This window comes from Mustela putorius, unplaced genomic scaffold (genome assembly GCF_011764305.1).
Source record: "Mustela putorius furo isolate JIRA1106 unplaced genomic scaffold, ASM1176430v1.1 tig00003858_pilon_pilon_pilon, whole genome shotgun sequence".
NCBI lineage: Eukaryota > Metazoa > Chordata > Mammalia > Carnivora > Mustelidae > Mustela > Mustela putorius.
Genome location: NW_025422010.1, coordinates 29,844,149 through 29,864,196, shown reverse-complemented (window position 1 = coordinate 29,864,196; position 20,048 = coordinate 29,844,149). Strand labels below are relative to the sequence as shown.

At 42.7% G+C, this 20,048-nt stretch overlaps 1 protein-coding gene across 4 annotated transcripts in view; it reads right to left on the bottom strand.

The window, feature by feature from the left end:
* Positions 1-20,048, bottom strand: part of MAPRE2 (microtubule associated protein RP/EB family member 2) — a 155,132-nt gene that overhangs the window by 78,302 nt on the left and 56,782 nt on the right. Inside the window, exon 1 of one of the 4 annotated variants that reach the window (XM_045065512.1) lies at positions 18,315-18,609. The exons of 2 other annotated variants lie outside the window; for them this stretch is intronic. In XM_045065512.1, coding sequence (XP_044921447.1) covers positions 18,315-18,433 — 119 coding nt within the window. In that variant the 5' untranslated portion in view covers positions 18,434-18,609. Of the gene's footprint in view, positions 1-18,314; positions 18,610-20,048 lie in introns of those variants that run through there. One more of the 4 variants, XM_004752307.3, reaches the window with a different exon arrangement.

Genomic DNA, 20,048 nt, shown 5'->3' with positions numbered 1-20,048 from the left:
TTTAAAAACAAGAAGATGAAAACACAGATTTCTCCAACCACCTGCAAAAGGAGGTTCTAGAGCTAGCCTTGAAGATCTACCTCTATTTTAACATCCTCATCATTCTGTGTCAGTCCTGTCGGGTACTTTCCAGGAGGTGCTTCCTTAGCTGGCCTGCCCACAATACGGTAAGGAGAAAAAACAAATGCAACTTCCAAAACAACATACATAGGTTTTGATTTTTTCAAACTCGGAATTAATGAGTCAATAGTGATGGCCCTGAAATGACTTGGAAACTTGGCTTTTATCCCAAGAATGAAGAAATTTTTGAATTCTAAAACAGTTCTTGGTGGCATTTGTAGTGTTCACTGATATGAAACTCAGATGCATATAACGGAAGAGTAAAGGCTAAGGCCATAAACACACACACACACACACACACACACACACACACAGAGGCATACATTTCTTCTTATGGTCAGAAATGCAGCTGATTATAGCTGATGATATTTGCTTAAACGTCCATCTGTTTCAAACAGTGGGTGGCTCAATCCATGCTCTGAAAATAATTTCCATGACCCAGAGCTCATTCCCATGCCACAAGGCTTGGCTGGTCTCCTCAGGGCACCAACTTTTGTCAGTGCCCTCCCCCCGCCCCCCAACTTGGCTCCCAGTACATCCACTCGTTCTTGACCATATGCCTTCTGTTTATTTTCCCAGTCCTACTTGGCTCTGTTCCCTCTCACCCTGACCTTAGCTCTCTCCCATGATCCAAGTCATTTCCAGTCAGGCTCCAAGCCTCTGCACCCCCAGCAGGACCCCAGGTCAACCTTTCAGGGCATACGTGTTACACCCACCATGGTGGGCAATCATGCTCGGTAGTTAATCCATCATGCATAAATTAGGTGCATAAAACGCAGGAGAGGATGTGATGGCCCAATGACATGGCAACACTAGGCCAAGCTGTGCGGTAGGTGAGTTTTTTTTGGAAGCGCCCACCTCTGCACCCCATCCTGATTCTGAGCGACTGTTGCTCTTGGTAGTGCGGATTCCTCACCAGGTACTTAGCATGTTTAGCTGTCTGCCTTCTCAAAACCTTGTCACAGCAAGAAAACAAATAAGGGATGATAGCTTCAAGGTTACTCCAGCAAGGCCGCAGGTGAGGAGGTTTCTCCCAGCACTTGGCACCACTGGCTGCACCTCATGCTTCAGGTTCAGTCCGAATGCTAACTCCCCGGCAAGCCCTCCCTGTCCACCCTCTGAAGTGGCCTCCTCCGTTATTATCACATCACACTCTTCTCCCTCTTTGTGCTCCTAACACAGTCCATTCTTATCTCACTTCTCTGTTGTCTGACACCACCTGCTGCCCCCAGAATGTAAGCTCTATGAAGGCAGAAACTTTATGGAATATATATTGTTACCTGCTGCCTCTCCTTTGTCTAACGCAGTCCCTGGCATGAAGTGGGTGCACAATAAAAAATGCCCAAAGGATGTATGTGGGGGAGAGTTTCATGGGGAGGGGAAATTCACGAGGTGCCTGAAATCATACCATGTAACCAGCAGCCTATGTAGGCCTCTCACCCAGGATGTCATAGTTTGGAGGGAACACATTAGGGCTGAATAGATTCAAGACCTCTTTTAGGTCTAAACAAGAATCACATAGAGAAATGTGCCATTTTTTAGGTCTCCCAACACGGACATGAAAAGCTCAGGAACTATACTGCAGCTTCATGAGAGCACTAATCTAGGAATCAGAGCAACTCTCAGCCGGATTCATAAACTTGGACACATGTGCCTCACCTCCTTGAACATCCTTTTCTTCATGGAAGTAGGTAACACACAGTTTTTCATTTCTTCTATGCGATAGCTACTGCTTTTGTGCAGTTATGTGGGAAAAGACACAGACTCAGGTCTAGCGAATGACCTGCACCCAGGCACAACTGAGTGGAAGAACTGGGATTTGGAGCTACGGCTGATTCTAGGATTCTTGATTCTCTCAACAAAGCCCCTTTCTACTCTACTATGTCATTAGAGTAAGTGGGAAGAAAAAAGAACTCGAAATGGGACACAATTGTGCTCTTTAATAAAACCCTTTTTCCTTTCTATAGTTCTACCAAGGCCTCATTGTACATTTTCACTTCAACCCAATGAGTTTTCCTGAAGAAGAGTCTGAAATGTAGAGATTCGGGTGACTACTTAGTTTATTTCTGGGAATGAATTTTGGCTCAAAAACCTGCCAGCTATAACATACAGGCAATACTAATATTTTAGGAATCACCATATTCTACATTTCTAGTTACTACTTATTTTGGACTCCGGTTTCTCAATAGGCTTTCATATTAGTCAAAATACACAGAGACCACATACATACATTACTGCTTGTAATTCTTTTAACTCTAATAAAAGAAATAAAATGGGAATCTTGACTATATGTCTAGAGAAATTTTTTTTAAAAAATAATCTCTTGCGATCTCATTCTTTGAGGTTAGTGCCTATCCAAAGGTCTGTATTATATTAAATATCATTTTTATTTTTTTAAAGATTTTATTTGTTTATCAAACAGAGAGTAAGAGAGAGCAAGTGAGCACAAGCAGGGGAGAGCGTGGCAGGTGAGGGAGAGGGAGAAACAGGCTCCCCACTGAGCAGGGAGCCTGATACGGGGCTCAATCCCAGAATACTGAGATCATGACCTGAGCTGAAGGTAGACACTTAACCAACTGAGCCACCTAAGAGCCCTGAAAATTCATTTTTAAGCTCATGAGAATGTTTTGAAATGGAAAGTGAAATACCAATAAAATTAAGCCTAAAAGGAAGAGCAATGTGCAGGCCAGTGTTAAAACAGATTTTGGTGACTCTGACTCCAAAATGGGTAATGTATATCCACATCCTTCCAGCCCTGTTCATGCTATTTCCTTTTAATTCTTTTCACAGTAGACTGACACAGAACCAACATGGCCCAACTGGGGGAACAGCATGACATTCAACTCCATAAATACTACATAAATAACGACGAGGTACTAGTGAGCTTCTACATCAAACCTACTCCCCACCCTAGAGAACAACCTGTGAATTACATAGAAAACGGCTGCATAGTAGAACAGGACGTGTAAATTTCAGTCATTTTGACCTTAAATTAGTAATGTTCAGCCAAACTGGTGTTACAATAGGGGAATGCTATCAAAACGAGGCACACTATTTTGTCACCAGTTCTCCAGGCCATCGTCCCCAAAACTTCCTTTCCCAGGTGAAAGGATTCATTTTGGTCAGAATGGATTTCCCCCATCTTCCTGCAGTTGCATCGCAGAGTCACAGCGCCTCCTTCTCTCCTCCTCCTCAATGACCCTTTCAGCAACGAGACACCAACCCTATCCTCCTTGTATACTGGAGTAGAAGAGGTACATGTTATTGTGCTTTGCTTTATTATTTTTTTTTTTTAAGATTTATTTACTGGAGAGAGAGCACATGCATGCAAACATGAGCGGGGGACGGGTGGGGGTAGGGAGGGAAGGGCAGAGGGAGAAACAGACTCCCTACTGAGCAGGAAGCCCCACATGGGGCTCGAGCCCAGGTCCCCAAGATCATGACCTGAGCCAAAGGCAGCCACTTAACTGACTGAGCCACCCAGGTGTCCCTTGTTTTGCTTTTTTTTTTTTTAAGATTTTATTTATTTATTTGTCAGAGAGAGAGAGGGAGAGAGAGAGAGCACAGGCAGACAGAATGGCTGGCAGATGCAGAGGGAGAAGCAGGCTTCCTGCCGAGCAAGGAGCCCGATGTGGGACTCGATCCCAGGATGCTGGGATCATGACCTGAGCAGAAGGCAGCTACTTAACCAACTGAGACACCCAGGCATCCCCCTTGTTTTGCTTTTAAATTAATGAATTCATCTACCATTTATTTACTGTAATAAAGAAACCAACGGACTTTTTTTTTTTTTTAAATCATTAGGTACCCAGCAAAAATCAGTTTACATACACACCTCGCAATACCCCTCCACTTCCCTGTCTACTGCTTTTTAACAGGTCAAAAGTCAAAACATTTCTCGCATCAGTGTGTTGACACTATGATTCTCCAAGGGAAGTACAGATAGTGAGCATCTGAGTCAAGACTGAATAAAAAAACTGCACAATGTCCAAACTGAATCAGGTACGGAAATAACAGGATCAGATACATGGTCAAGAGTGGAAGCGAGGAAGTTTCTTGAATTGAAGCCTCCCGTTCTGATTCTGCAGTTCTATGGTATGAGAGGACTTATAGGAACAAATGACAAAATTTAATATACTGTTGTCATCTAACACAGGTGGGGGATCACGAGCTCTCCTGAGTTTAGAATGTTTTGTTAAACTTGAGATGCTCACAGACAGAAAAATAACGTGATGAATGAGCATTCAGCCCTAACTAAGGGAAAGGAAATTACTTAGGTGAAGCCCTTCTGAACCATTTGGCTAAATAACTAGAGTTACTACTACAGACAAAAAAGTCTTAAGAATAAGAAGGGAGGATGAAGAGAGATCTAGAGTAGATGTGTGTGCCAGGAGGTACCTGGTATTTGAGCCAACGTGAACAAATGAAATTTGGTCAAGTCCCTCTCCGTCCTGTCCCCATGCCTAGTTCCTAGATTTAGTTTCTAGGATTAATTTGATTTAGAGACTTTAAAATATTTAAGAAATTAGATTTGAATTCAACAATTGAGTATAACTTTTTTTTCCTTGCCTCCTCAGACTTAAATCAGACACCAAGTATTAGACTGGTTTACTCAAATCATTACATTATTTCAATGTTAGCTATTGTTAGAGTATACTAAGCATAAAAAACCCAATACCATATAATACTGACTCACATACATATTTATGTGTGTACATATGCTACAAGATTATTTTGAGATTAAGTGTCTCTTAGTTTGATGAGGTAAAGAAAACAAGCTCAAAGTTGCTTAGTTAAAAAAAAAATACACAATGGAATACTATGCAGCCATCAAAAGAAATGAAATCTTGCCATTTGCAACAACATGGATGGAACTAGAGCGTATCATGCTTAGCGAAATAAGTCAAGCAGAGAAAGACAACTATCATATGATCTCCCTGATATGAGGAAGTGGTGATGCAACATGGAGGCTTAAGTGGGTAGAAGAATAAATGAAACAAGATGGGATTGGGAGGGAGACAAACCATAAGTGACTCTTAATCTCACAAAACAAACTGAGGGTTGCCGGGGGGAGGGGGGGTTGGGAGAAAGGGTATGTGATTTGGTGAGTGCTGTGAAGTGTGTAAACCTGGTGATTCACAGACCTGTACCCCTGGGGATAAAAATATATGTTTATAAAAATAAAAAATTAAAAAAAAAAAAAAAAAAAAAAACTTTTTAAAGGTAGATGTCAAAGTGCTATTTCAAAAAATACTTTTATATTAAATGTTTTTCACTATAGAAAAAGTACAAAGAAATAAAATTAAAGACCTCTTTTATAAAGGAGTATGGAGTAGGTGTATGAATTTTCTACAGACTTATAATAATGGGTGTATATGTACACACACACACACAATATGTTGAATAGTGACACACCCCCTCCCAAGAATTCATGTCCACTTGAAATCTTAGTATATGACCTTATTGGGGAACAGTCTTTGCAGATGTAATTAGTTGGAAGTTATACAGGATTAGGGCCCTAAATCCAATGGCTAGCATCCTTCTAAGAAGAACATGTGGAAACAGACACACAGACACAAAGGGAAGGAGGTCATGTGGTAACAGAGACAGAGACTGGAGTGAGGTAGCCACAGGGAACACACAGGCCACTGGACAGGAAGAGGCAAAGAATGATTCCCCTTCAGAGCCTCGAGAGGGAGCATAGCCTTTCCAACACCATTTCAGACTTCTAGACTTCATAACTTTGAGGGAATAAATCTCAAGCTGCCTAGTTTGTGGCAATAGTGTTTTTAGCAGCCCTGGAAAACCAATACAATACATATATACTTTGGTACTGGTCAGCTTGTTTCTCTTAACATATTGTGAACATCTTTCTTTCTTTTTAAGATTTTGTTTATTTATGTGAGAGAGAGTGAGCACAGAGGGAGGGGAGAAGCAGATTCCTTGCTGAGCAGAAGCCCAACGTGGGGCTGGATCCCAGGACCCCAGGATCATGACCTGAGCAGAAGGCAGACGTTTAACCAAATGAGCCACCCAGGCGCCCCTGTGAACATTTTGCTATTTCTTCCTGGGTAAGAGTTGTACTACGTCTCATTATATAGGGAGGTGACCACAATGTACCCGATATCACAAATCTTACAGTAGCATGTTTAATTGTAAGAATTCTAATGTGGCCATTTCCTCTTTTTCAGTTAATTATTATTTTAGGACAACAGAACTGGTGGTCACTTAAATGCTAATAATGACCAAGTCATTGTTGGCTCACATAAAAAGTCATAGACACTTTTTCACGTTCTAGAACTCTTCAAGTAATTTTTGGCAGAGGTTCAGTTGTTTGTTAGACTTCTCACAGCCAGATGAACATCATTGGTTCTCCCACTTTAATAGAAAAGGAAATAAGAAATCATCTTATATTAAAAAAAAAAAAAAAGTCCTGTCCTTGGCCCTGGCCATCGTAAACTAAGGGAATCACAGGATGTCCTGTCTAATGGTATTTGGCTTCCTTTCATGGAACAACCTCAATTAAAGTGAAAAGAACACGCTCAACTCTCCAGTGATATCTGAGTGGCTGTGACCCGCTCAGTTCCAACCAGCACACAGAAAATAATCATCTGTAACCTAGATTGCAAGACGTTACTGCCATCATGGAAGCCTCGACTCCACTAGAAATTGGCCCAAAGGTTTTGCAATGAGATGAATAAATGACAGATGAGATAAGTTAAACTCACAAAATCTACTAGTAGACCTAGGGAATTTCTGAAATCATCAACGACCTTCTATTTTGGAGTATCTTTTGATTTGAAACATACATGGTTAAGAAGTTTGGCTTTCAGCAGCCACGATTCTGGAAGTTAAGCATCCCCACTCTCTCAAAAATCACAAGGCCCTCAGCTGACCCTTTCAGGTAAACCTGAAATCAGGAATTAGCTTCCCAGTTTCTCAGTTCTACTTAAGGCACTTATTCCTTAGGGGTTTCCAGAAGTTAGGAGTCAGACTGGCAACACAAAGCTGCCAAATTAGAATGAGAATGCATTGAGGAAGAATTAGGGGATGTCTGCCTCCAAAATTCCCTCTCTCTCTCAAACACACACACACACACACACACACACACACACACAGACACTACTCTGGGCAAAAATCTTTATGTATGAAAATTGTCTCTTGCTACCTTTGAAGAAGAAAACATTTCAACATACATTTTCCTCAAACACAGGAGTGGAAAATTTGATCCAGCATTAAGGGGACATACAATATAAAGAAAAAAGTATCCACGTAATTATTGGGTTCTTCTCCACAGAATTAAAAAAGCGTCCCCTAGCTATCAAAATGCCAAAGAAAACCAAGCTCTCTTATTAACTTGTTAACTCGTTCATATGCAACTTTTAAAGTACGTATAGTGGTTGTTCTTTCCCCCTAAACTAGAAGAATGATCCTGTTCTTTTACTTTTTAACAATCTGTTTTAATAGAATCACCGAGTATGCACTCACGGGGAGCGGAAACTAACTGCTTGAAAGGCACTGTAGACAAGGACCAGGTCTCTCAAATAGTCTTTTTCTTGAAGAGTTTATAAGGAGGTTAAGAAGAACACAAGACCCACAACCCTTAAAATCTAGGACTAGATTACAGTATCCAGAATTTTTTACAATCCTCTTAATAACAATAGGATAAAACATGTAATTTTAAGAAATAGGCAACTGCCTACAGACACTTCACTCAAGATACACAAAAGGCCAATAAGCACCTAAGATACTTAACATCCTTCATCACCAGGAAAACGTGAAAATCTCAGTGTGCTACTTCTATACATCTGTAAGGAGGATGGCCCAAATCTAGAACACTGACAATACCAAGTGTTGCCAGGAATGTGAAGCAACTTTCACACACCGTGGGCAGGAACGTGAAACGGCACAACCACTCTGGCCATTTGTAGTTGCTCAAATAGGACTCTAGGACTAGGACGCCACCAGTCCCCTTCCAGGTATCTACCCCAGAGAAATGAAAACATATATTCCCACAAAGACTAGTATGTGAAAATTCACGAAAATTTTATTCCTAATTGCTAAGAACTGGAAACCACCCAAATGTTCATCAACTGGTGAATGATACACAAAACATGGGGTAGCCAGATAATGGCTGACTACTTCGCAGCAAAGAGGGACAAACTGCTGATCAACCCAGTCCGGATGAATCTCCAAATGATGCTGAGTAAAAGAAGTCAGATCCTGAAGAACACAGTCTGGATGGTTCCATTTATGTCCAGTGTGACCTACTGTATGGTGACCATGCACGCGATTACCACCACCATGTGAGACGAAGTGAAGCAGTGGTTGCCTGAGGCAATGGACAAACAGAACCGGCGTCTTCTGGGAGCGAAGGCTTCAAGAGCATATACACGGCCAAACCTCGCTGCATCGTACACTCTAAAAGGATGCAGCTGACTGTACGGAAGCTAAATCACCAGGTTGATAAAGGGGGAAGGCCATAGTATCATCTGTCTGAAGTTCTTTCCACATTCCATTTGGACATTTAACTAACATCCGCTGCATGCCAGGTATCGTGCCGGGGGCTGAGGCCACAAGGGTCATAGAGGATTACAGACAAAGGGTGACAGAGTAGCCTGGAACTGGGAGCAAGGAGAGACGAGAGGGAGCAAAGAGGGACGGGAAGGAGGCTAGCACAGCCACCTGGGAAGCCCTCCCCCTGCGCCTGGTTTGCACCCCTCCCCACCACACGGGCTAAATACCCCCTCTCCCGTTTCCTCCTTTGCTAGCAAGACATTGAGCCCACACGCCCCACAAGCTTTCTATTTCATGGTTATTGATGGTGAGCAGGTCCCTATAGCTGGGATAATGCATTCAAAGCTCCCCTTTTGTTTATTCTTAATTGGTCAGTCTCCATGGGGATTCCCGGAGCCCTCACCCAGACTGGCGGGTGAGGGCCCAGGGCAGGGGGGGACTGTGGATACAGATGGCTGTTTCCTGCCCGCGTGGCACTATCGCAGGGGTCACGTTAAGACCAGATACTGCTCAATAATTTCCAGAAGGGGGGAGGCTGGACGAAGAGCCGGGACAGCCAGAGGACCATGGCAGAGTGACGGCCCGGACATGTAACCTGCAGCTTTAAGGTCTGCCCCACACTTGATGCGCAGGGCCGGTGCTCCAACAAGGAAAAGGAAACAAAAATTCAAAAAGGGCATCAAGAAAGAAATCTCAGAGGATTATTTTGCACTTAGTGCAATATTCAGGGAGCATACTGAGCAGGCTGGACACATCACAGATCAACACAGGCAGCGGTTCCAGTGCACCCGGGAGAAAATGAAACAAAATCTGGACTGAGGGTTGCTGTGTGTGCGTCTCTTGGGGCAGCTGCTGGAGGGGCACATTTTACTTGTGCCCATGATGTTGTTTCAATCTGAGAGTAGTACCCACACTAGGCCGAGCTTTAAAGATATATTTTATTAATTTATTTGACTGAGAGAGAGAAATCACAGGCAGGCAGAGAGGCAGGCAGAGAGAGGGGGAAGCAGGCTCCCTGCTGAGCAGAGAGCCTGATGTGGGGCTCGATCCCAGGACCCTGAGATCATGACCTGAGCCGAAGGCAGAGGTTTAACCCACTGAGCCACCCAGGCGCCCCTCTGACTTCAGTCAGTCCGTGGATATGTGGAGATGCTTTCCAACATACTCGAGCATGGAAAACCTCATGGTTAAACTTCAAACTCATCTGATTTTTAAAATTCGTGCTATTAAAGTGTTAAATGAACCACCACTGACTAGGCAATCCACTTACATAATGTCAGTTTAAACAAAACAAAACAAAACAAAAAGGTATACACGGACTTATCTGTCTAGTTCCCACCATTACTAGTTTATATCCTTAGTTTCTCCGTGCACATCAAGTAAATGGGAATATATATTCTCATTTTCCGTTTTGCATAATAGCATACTGTACTATTTTTAACTAGTGATGGTCAATCCAAAGATCATAAAAATCTGGGGATCACAACAGATAAGCCTTTTACTCTTCTCAAGGGCCTTCCTGTCAGGGTGAAGGAACTTGACCATGCAGGCCACTCAGCAATGCTGCAACCTGTGCCTTGTGGCTGCGTGAAAGCTTATATTCAGAGGACACACAGGTTCAGTTTTCTGGTACATGCTCCACTTCTGAAAGCTTCTGAAAATTACAGGACTAATCACTGCAGCCCTGCTGGGTATTAGGACAATGATCAAATGATCAATGAACAAAGTTACTTTATCAGGGTCAGGTGTGGGTCTCCCGACCCTTTCAGATGCCTCCTGTCAAGTACCCCAGAGGCTTTTCCAGGAGGGGATGGGCATTATTTATCTCTGCCCTCTGGGGGCCCAGCAGTGGGGCATGGCATAGAGAAGGAACTCAGTAAGGTTGCTGAAAGGATAGAAATCTTAAAGGACTGTGGGAATTTGGGCTTAAATCTCCATTATTGTGTAAAATCCAAAAGTGGGAATTTAAAAAGCTACATTAGCAACAACTTGAAAACATGTTTTGTTATTTCAAAACGACAAAAAGGAAATAGATGTGGGGGGGTGGGTGGAGCCCACTCCGGTAGCTTCCCTTTCTCCTGATCTGTTGACCACCAAATACAAACCCTGCAAGGAATGAAGGGAATGGGGGCTCTTAATAAAGGGATACCAGTATTTATAAGCAAAGTAAAACTGTGACCCTGAAAGAACTTCCCTGTCATGTTCATGCCTCTGGCAATTTTGACAAGTTACCTCTCAGGGCTTTTCCGGGATAGGCTGACACTAGATAAAAAATTAATGTCTCTAAAGCGAAGCAAAACAAAACCAAACAGTACTTTTAATAAAAGACCAAAAACAGATCGCAGAAATCTGAGGAAGAGCACTGGAAGAGAATTTCAGGCTTATGCAACAACGACACTGGCCATAAGCTCCAGGATCAATTCTCTACAATACATTACAATTTTATAGATTTCTATCAATGCACACTACGTATTTTTAACGCCTACTTCCCGCTCTCAAATCTCTTGCCCTTTTCCTCTTTTGCTCCAAGTCATGGCTAAAATCTGATTCTTTTGACATACTTTCCATCCTGAACCAAGTCAGGTCTGGACATAACAAAGACTGAGCTCTAGCTGCATTTTCTTTACCGGATAAACTACACAAAGGACAGCATTACTAATAGGAACCATCAACTTCACTATCCTATGTAAACATTACCACCACCTTCTGCTCTTTTAGAAACAAAAAAATCACGCCTGAAGAAGAAAGTCTGTCCTGGTTCAAGTGAGCAAAATTCTAATTAGCCAGGAGAGATCTGACACTGAAAATGTACAAGTTTTTTTGTTTTTTTTTTTACGTAACCTACTAAGAAATTATTCTTGGTGGCCTATAAAACTGTTTAACCTTTACCCCACTATTTATTTTCTCTAAAATAAACAATCACCTTCAGGGACGCTTTTCAACAAAAACACATTTAGGAGAAATTTCTTTGATTATGCTATAGGGTAAAAAGGTGTTTAATTTCAGTTTTTGCCTATGTGAATTATAGGTTTCCATTTTGAAAGAATCCTCTCAACAACAAAAATATAAATTCCAAGGGGTACAGTACAAATACTGAGATAATCAGAATTTCAAAATAAACTGAGAAACAAGGTTCAGGGCACCTGGGTAGCTCAGTCAGTTAAGCGTGTGCCTTCAGCTCAGGTTATGATCCCAGGGTTCTGGGATCGAGTCCTGCATTGGGCTCCCTGCTCAGCGGGGAATCTGCTTCTCCCTCTCCCTCTGCTGCTGCTCTCTCTCTCGGTCAGATAAATAAACAAAATCTAGGGCGCCTGCGTGTCTCAGTTGGTTAAGCCACTGCCTTCAGCTCAGGTCGTGATCCCGGAGTCCCAGGATCACATTCCACATCAGGTTTCCAGCTCCACAGGGAGTCTGCTTCTCCCTCTGACCTTCTCACTTCTCATGCTCTCTCTCACTCTCTCAAATAAATAAATAAATAAAATCTTAAAAAAAAAAAAAAAAAAAGAAAGAAAAAAAGAAAATCTAAAAAACAAAATAAAGGAAGAAGGTTCACAAGATGCTGATAGGGATATGTGAGGAGTGTTATAAGAAGAGCTGCCGGAATAGTGTGTAAGATTCCAGAGAAGTAGGACATAGCCAGTTCAATATCACAGAGGCTGAGAGTGGAAACACAGCCTAATAAAGTCAGGAAGAATGAAACTCTCCTAACTATATATATTTTTTCTAACATTTTATTATGTAATTTTATATATTTCATACATTATATTCATTTAATATATATTTCATTATGAGATATTCATATACTCTAACATATACATATTCTAACATTTCATTATGAAAAAAGGTAGTTTTCACAGAAGAGGAACAAGCCAATTTTTCCTTTGAAATGAAATGGACAAAATTTCAAAGTAAACAAATCGACTCAATCCAGATTCAACTCTCAGTCTTCTCCAGAACCTGCCATGGAGGGGATCACCTTCTGGCCGTATAAAGAACTAGCACCACACCACACGGGGCGATCCGGGAAGCTTCCTCAGTTACTTCTGCACATTTTATGGCATTAAGTGACTCAGAAGGATCCTTCACAATGAAGTATCATACCCCGGCTTCGGAGTTGGAAGGACTGGAAGAGCGTAAGCTCCAGGCACCAGCCACCTCCTGAGGCTCTGTAGCTGACTACGAAGTGGGCTCCTGCAAATACGGAAGCCACCGGCTGACCAAAGTCCTGTCATGGGGCGAAGCTGCGCTGATGGCTTCTGCTCAGGGAGAGAAGACTCAAGGCGGGAACATATGCCTAGATCTCCAGAGTAACGTGGAGGATTCTCTCATGGCAAATCAAGTATTCTCCAGGAATTCTGGCCCTCTAGGGTTGGGCACTGGAGGACCCTCATTTTCCTCTCAACGCCCATTCTGAAACAGGAGATAAACTCCAGCATGCACTTCTGTTCTTATTATGCTATTTTCCAATTAACAAACTTTCAGTGGCCTTCAATTTCCAAGTTCTGACTACCCTGCCTGCCTCCCAATGCCCCTGCTTTATTTTCCACTCTTGCTCAATATGTACCTTGCTAGGCCAGTGAAAATTCTGATTCTAAAGCCTATACTCTTTAGACCAAAATTTTTGGTTTTCTGCATTGTTTAGCTTCCTATAGCATAATGGCTTTGGGGGTATCTTCTTTTCTTTGAGCCACTGTGGACTAAGGAAATGCAAACCACTTTTACTCCTAGGCCAAGCCAAATACAACAAGGTAAATCTGTTACAAAAGGAGTTGCTTATACATCTGACTTCGCCGGAACTCAAGGGCCTTATGGGGCATCCATCTAGCACAGACCTTGGCCAGAGTCCGCTTTTTTTTTTTTTTTAAGATTTTATTTATTTATTTGACAGACAGAGATCACAAGTAGGCAGAGAGAGAGACAGAGAGAGAGGAGGAAGCACACTCCCTGATGAGCAGAGAGCCAGATGTGGGCCTCGATACCAAGACGCTGGGATCATGACCTGAACTGAAGACAGAGGCTTAACCCACTGAGCCACCCAGGCGCCCTCAGAGTACGCTTTTGAAAATTGGTCGAATTCTCTAAACCAAATGGAATATTTAGATTAGCCTCTATATTTCCCCCTCTGTTAATCTAAGGGATAACTCACTGCAGCTCTAGGGAGTCCCCTATCAATACAGAAAAGATAAGGCTGATGGAAATCAACCTCCTAAATTGAGAGAACCATCTCAAGCCACCATTCTGCTAAGATAACCCACTGTAAAAAGATATAACTAGTGACAACAACTGCTGAGTAGGGGTGAGCATCTCAGCACATGTGCCCAGAAGACCAACCCCTTAACAGAAGTTCTGACAAAGGACCCCGAGAAGAAGTTAAAAATTAGGCACCTAGGGGCGCCTGGGTGGCTCAGTGGGTTAAAGCCTCTGCCTTCGGCTCAGGTCATGATCCCAGGGTTCTGGGATTGAGCTCCACATCGGGCTCCCTGCTCAGCAGGGAGCATGCTTCCTCTTCTCTCTCTGCCTGCTTCTCTGCCTACTTGTGATCTCTGTCTGTCAAATAAATAAATAAAATCTTTTAAAAAAAATAGGCACCTAATGAGCATCAGATAATCCTTTGATTTTTACAAATACAAAGAAAAATATTAAGGACAAGATCACCATTTTTAGGGACACCTGGGTGGCTCAGTTGGTTAAGCAGCTGCCTTCGGCTCAGGTCATGATCCCAGTATCCTGGGATCGAGTCCCACATCTGGCTCCTTGCTCTGCAGGGAGCCTGCTTCTCCCTCTAACTCTGCCTGCCACTCTGTCTGCTTGTGCTTGTGCTCGCTCTCCCTCTCTCTCTGACAAATAAATAAATAAAATCTTAAAAAAAAAATCACCATTTTTAGTAACTTCTATGACAGCAGCAAACCTAGATGATACTAATATGTAGGCAACATACAAGTGAAGCTAGACTTCCCCCCATCTGCAGCTGCTGACCTGGGGAGCAAGGGATCTGAAATCTATACTCTCATCACAGTAAGCCACCTTACAACAGCCTCTGTTAAATGGGACAGACTTTCACAAATGTCTTTTATACACACACAGTATTTCTTTTTGTTTTTCTTAAGAGTTCATTTTTCAAAACTGGCCAAGCTGGGTGGGAGAGCCAATGTCTTAGGCTTAAGTTTTAGTTTTGCCTTTCTTTACAGTCCATTTCCTGGGGCCAAGTTGGTTTGGGGTTTTGTTTTTGTTTTTTTGTTTTTGTTTTTAGTATTCAGAAACATATTCTACTGTATTGCATGTTCAAACACCCATGTGGAAATAGTCCCCTGGACTTATACATTCATTCTTAAGAGACTGGAGTATGCAAACAAGGATGCACTGGGCAGAGGGCCAGTTAATAAATCTCATTTCCTACAAGCATCTGCATGAAACAGAGCTATAGGGAGTAGCTTCTCCAGGGAGAGCCAGAGCCCGACTCATTCGTTCTGTGAATTAAACACTATCACCTCAGATGGCCCAAGCCACATTTGTTTTTTAAGCACCTCTTAAAATATATGGATTTCCAGTGCTCATAAATGCAATGAGGAAGCTGGGTCCAAGAAGGCAATCACACAGTAGAAATATCCACATGGCTCTGCTGAGCCATTTTTGCACTGGCCTCCTTTGACTGAAATTACTACTAGAAGGATAATTTCCTAAAGGTAACTTGCTCTTCTAATCAAAGTAAGCATGGGTTTCGATAATGGTGAACCACCCTCTCTGGTCCAGACTATACAAATGGACTTAGTTTACACAAAGAGATACCTGGAGTGAGATATGTGAACCATATGGTCATGAACCATATTTGACCCTATCCATGAACAATCTAGTGCAAATGGCATGACAAGAAGGTCTTTTGCTGGGACGAGTGGTCACCTGACATTACTAGAAAGAACAGTACTATTCCCTAGGTGTCCTCTCCTCTCCTCACCTGTTACCTCCTGGAAGAGTAATAACAGCATTCTTCTTGTATCTATGTAGATCTTTTATGAAAGTCTTTGTTTTAAATGTTTGAAGCTAACCTCACAGTGACTCTGTAAGAATGCAAGGAGATAATCTTACATGCCATGAGCAACTGTAGAAAATAAGGCCAAAGGTAAAGGACCCGCTTGAGGCCTACCTACAACACAGCGAAGGAATCAGGAAGAGTTCCCTTTGATCATCCCAGGGCTCTGGGTTGTCCCCTCCAAGGAACTCAAACCGACCTCTTCAGCACATGTCATTTTTGAGAGCTATAATGGACCCACCACCTAAGCAAAATTTATTTCGTTAAATCTCTCTATTTGGGCTTTCACAGTACCTTCCAAGTTTCCTCAGCAATTAAATGGCAATATTATTCCAGCCTCAGGATGCCAAAATAATTATGGAACACTTCCTGGATAGAAACAGGTCTCACATTTTTCCTTTCCCTACGCCCCTTCAAAAAAATAAGTGGTAGTTATACTACATTGGCCATGCACTTTGAAAGCAGAGCAGACCAAAGAAAACATAAGGTGTGTCTGTCTCAGCATACACCCTTTGTGTAATACAATAACAATAAAACTTTGGAGGATTCCTTCTTCATTTAACCTATGACACCTCTCACTATGGTGTCCAGTAATCCTGTTACATAAAATACAAATGAAATAATGCTCTTACTGACTTAAGAATTTCTCCAGTCAGGTCTTTTCTTTAAATTCAGTTTTTTTTTTTTTTTTTTCCCTCTCATATAACTTCAGGTACCATTACAGGGACTCAGAAAACAAACTGGATATAATTTAGGAAATGAAAATAACTTAGATTGAATTGAAAAGATAACTAAGCTTTTACTTTAAAGCAATATTTTATCACCAAAAGGTAGCATTTAACCTTTCCAACCAAGTCATTTTCCACCGCCATTTCAAGTTTGTTCATATGACTAATAAAACCCAACTAAGCAACTTCCTTTGGCCTATGTGGTAAAATTCGAACTCCGTCTTAAAAACAACTGCTACTTATGTGGCAGAGATTAAATCGCTGACAAAATGAAAGCTTCAAATCATATTACCTATATGGACAGTTGAACTAAGTGAGGTTTAAAAGCAACTCGGGGTTTTTGTTTTTAAATTCTATTTTAGGCTTTGGAATGTTCACAGGGAAAGGTGGATGAGTAAGGGAGAGAAGGGACCCAATGTTCCAATCACAAGGATCTCCAAGAGGAGAGTCCCAGACGTTGTGGACCAATTTTGGTTTATATTAATAACAAGCGCTTGGACTCTGTAAAGATGCCATGTCAACATATTAGTTGGAACCATAAGGCATGAGATTTTGGTGACCTCATGGGCACAGCCAAAATTAACTCCAAGTATTTATATAACTGCCGGAGATGGCAGGGCAAAGGTTGCTTATAAATTTTTCTTTTTGAGTCAGCAAATAGGGTTTTTTTGGTCAGAGAGGAAGTGGGGTGCTTTGGGTCCCATTTTACAAATATGTTATATTTACACACACTGAATATTCTACCCACAATACCATTGGAGCGTTTAGATAAAAAAAAAAAAAAAAGAAAAAAAGAAAGAAAAAAAGAGTTATTTCCTGTTGCTCACTAACTGAGAGGATGCGCTCTAGAGGTATGTGTGCTCTGCCTTGAAGCAAAAGCATTGTTAGTGGTTATCAAGGTAACATTTAAAAATAACTACCCCAGTACAAAAGAACTTCAGAGGAAATATGAGGGAAGCTATCAGTCTCCCTTCAAGTCTGGCCTTGAGCTGCATTAGACTCTAGCTGCATTCTCCATTACATTGTTATCCTTATCAAACAATGCAAACAATTTTAATGAGCTTATCTACTAGAACATATTGCCAGATATGCTAATGTAAAAATGATGCCAACCATACAGACCCACTCATTAATCAAAAAGCTCACAATACAATGACCAGGATCAGTCCCATCCTCAAATTAAACCTCCGCGAAATAGCAGGAATTACCTTCCCACTGTTTAAAGAAGGGCGGGCTCCCCCACCCATGCGGACGCTATAAACTCCTAAGAAAATGCATAACGGCACCCGGGTTTCCTCAGGTCCACTGCAGTCCAGTCTCTTTCTAATAAACCATGGGTTCTATGGAGAAAATTTTGGCGAATGTCTGACACCGTGACCTCTGCTGTCAATCCTTGCACCAATCAGCGAGCAGAATTCTTACAAAGCTCCATCAATCTGGCGGTTTAACATCACAGACTGCAGCTTAATCTAGAGGATTCCATCTTTCCTGCACACACACCAGGGCAAGCTCAAACATTTTTCTCGCCATCCTCCTGTTCCCTGCCTCTCGGCACAGCCTATCCAATGGTTCCTTTAAAATCTAAAGGAAAGGAGGAAAGGAAGTGCTACAGCCTGTCTCCCTTTGGAGAGGGGGGGAAAATTGCTTGCATTTTTATCAGCGTGGAAGGAAGGAGATGGAAGGAGACCCCTCGGAGGCAGCAAACCTATTCACAAAATGCTCTCCATCTGCCTTGGTGAAGCCTCAGCGCATAGCCAACATGACACATGGAAACACAGCAAATGATCACAAGCGCCGGGGCGAACGCACGTCTGCAGCCCGGTCCCGGCGCAGTGTCCGCTCCATTATATAACGGGCCGGATTTCCGCGCGCCCCCGCCGAGCTCCCCCGCCCGGCGCCGCGCCCGGTGCCAGCCCCATTACCTGTAGGAACGCTCCCCGCGCACTGTGTGCTTCCGGAAAGGAATGATGGTCCCGTTATCCTGGATGATGTCGTTGTTGTTCTCGCCATTTGGGGACAGGGTTTGGGTCGGACCAGGCATTGGCGCACTCCCGAGGAAGGGAACAAACCGCGGAGGGCTGGCTGGTGAGGAAGGTGGCTGCGTCTCGTCTTCCCGCTCGCCTGCTCCTCGCGCAGACCGTGCCTGCCTGCCGCCTGCTCGCTGGCTCCCTTCTCCCAGCTCGGCTCCCGCCCCGCCCTCCTGCGTCCCGCCCTCCCGGCTGCTGACGTCAAAGCGCCGGCAGCAGCCCCGGGTCACGTGGCCGGGCCCCGTCACCATAGCAACCCGCTAACTCATCACCTCGCCTCAATTCGCACAGGGCCGAGGCGTGACCATGCCAGCAGCTCCAGGCAGGCACCGGGGCAGGCCTACATCTGGCATGTAAAACCCCAGGCCACCCCAGGCCCCCCTTACAGACTTGCCTCGTCTGAAAACCAGCTCTTCCTCTAACCATTTCCTTTTCGACCCGTGCTCCAACTGCAGCTGTGTACACAAAAGAACGATTCAGGCAGAGGGGTGTGGGAGACCCTTTAACTCCTTCAATACCAAGATCTTACAGCATTCAAATTAAACTCGGTCTGGTCGCAAAAAAATATACAAAGACCTGGTGGCCTGCTCCAGAAAATGTACCAGACTAAGGGGGTTCAGATTTCCAGCTTCCTCCCCCATTCCCTCAACAGCAGCATCCGCTTCCCCCAAAAAAGCCCCAAACCTGAAGACCTACGAGGAAACTGTATTTCCTTCGAATCAGTGCAGGCTTTACTTTAATTATGTGAAGATTAAAGATTGCAAATGAGATTTTCTGCAGAAAAGAATCCTCAAAGGGTTTTTTAAAAAATGAATAAAAAATAGCCACCATTTTAGAACATGATGGTGGTTACCCAAGACTTCCCATTCAAATTCTTAAATTGCCTCTTGATACAGATAATTAACTCCTTGCCATTTATTTTATTTTCATTTGAATTAAACCAGCCCAAACTCAATTAGTATTTGGAAGCTTTCAACATTCTAGCTGTTCTATATCATTGCAGTGTAGTTTTCAAATACACTGGACATGAGGCAGGTACTATTAGCATTGTCCCTATTTTAAAATGAGTAAACTGGTGAGATTAAGTAACTTGCTCAAGGTCACAGAGCTAGGAAGTGATGAACTGGAACATCAAAATGACATGCTTTTTTCAATGTGATTGGACAGTACTGATCTATATTTAATGTGAGCTCATAAATATAGATCAAGGTAAGAATCAAGTACTTTATGTACACTCCCAACATGACCACTGTGAAAAGAGCTGTGAACAGAACTGCTAGTACTAGGCAACGTCGATGGATTAGATTATAAACTCTCAACAGACCCCAGATGCATCCATTTCTTTCCTCCAGAGAGAAGAGAGTTTAAAGGATTCTCTGCTTATCAAAAGTGGTCTCTGACCTTCTGTTGGGTGAGAAGGGAAGAACTGGGGTATAAAAGAAAGTACAAGGCTATATGGGCTCATCTCTTCACATCATTATTTGGTATATCAGCTTTATCATTTTGTGGTATAGATATTTTTAAAAAACCAAACAAAAAACAACCTTGTCATTCCCGACAATTCTCCAGCCTATCTCCCTGGTAATAAGTTATTTCTGGCATCAAGTTTCTAGAATTAGAATCAGAGAG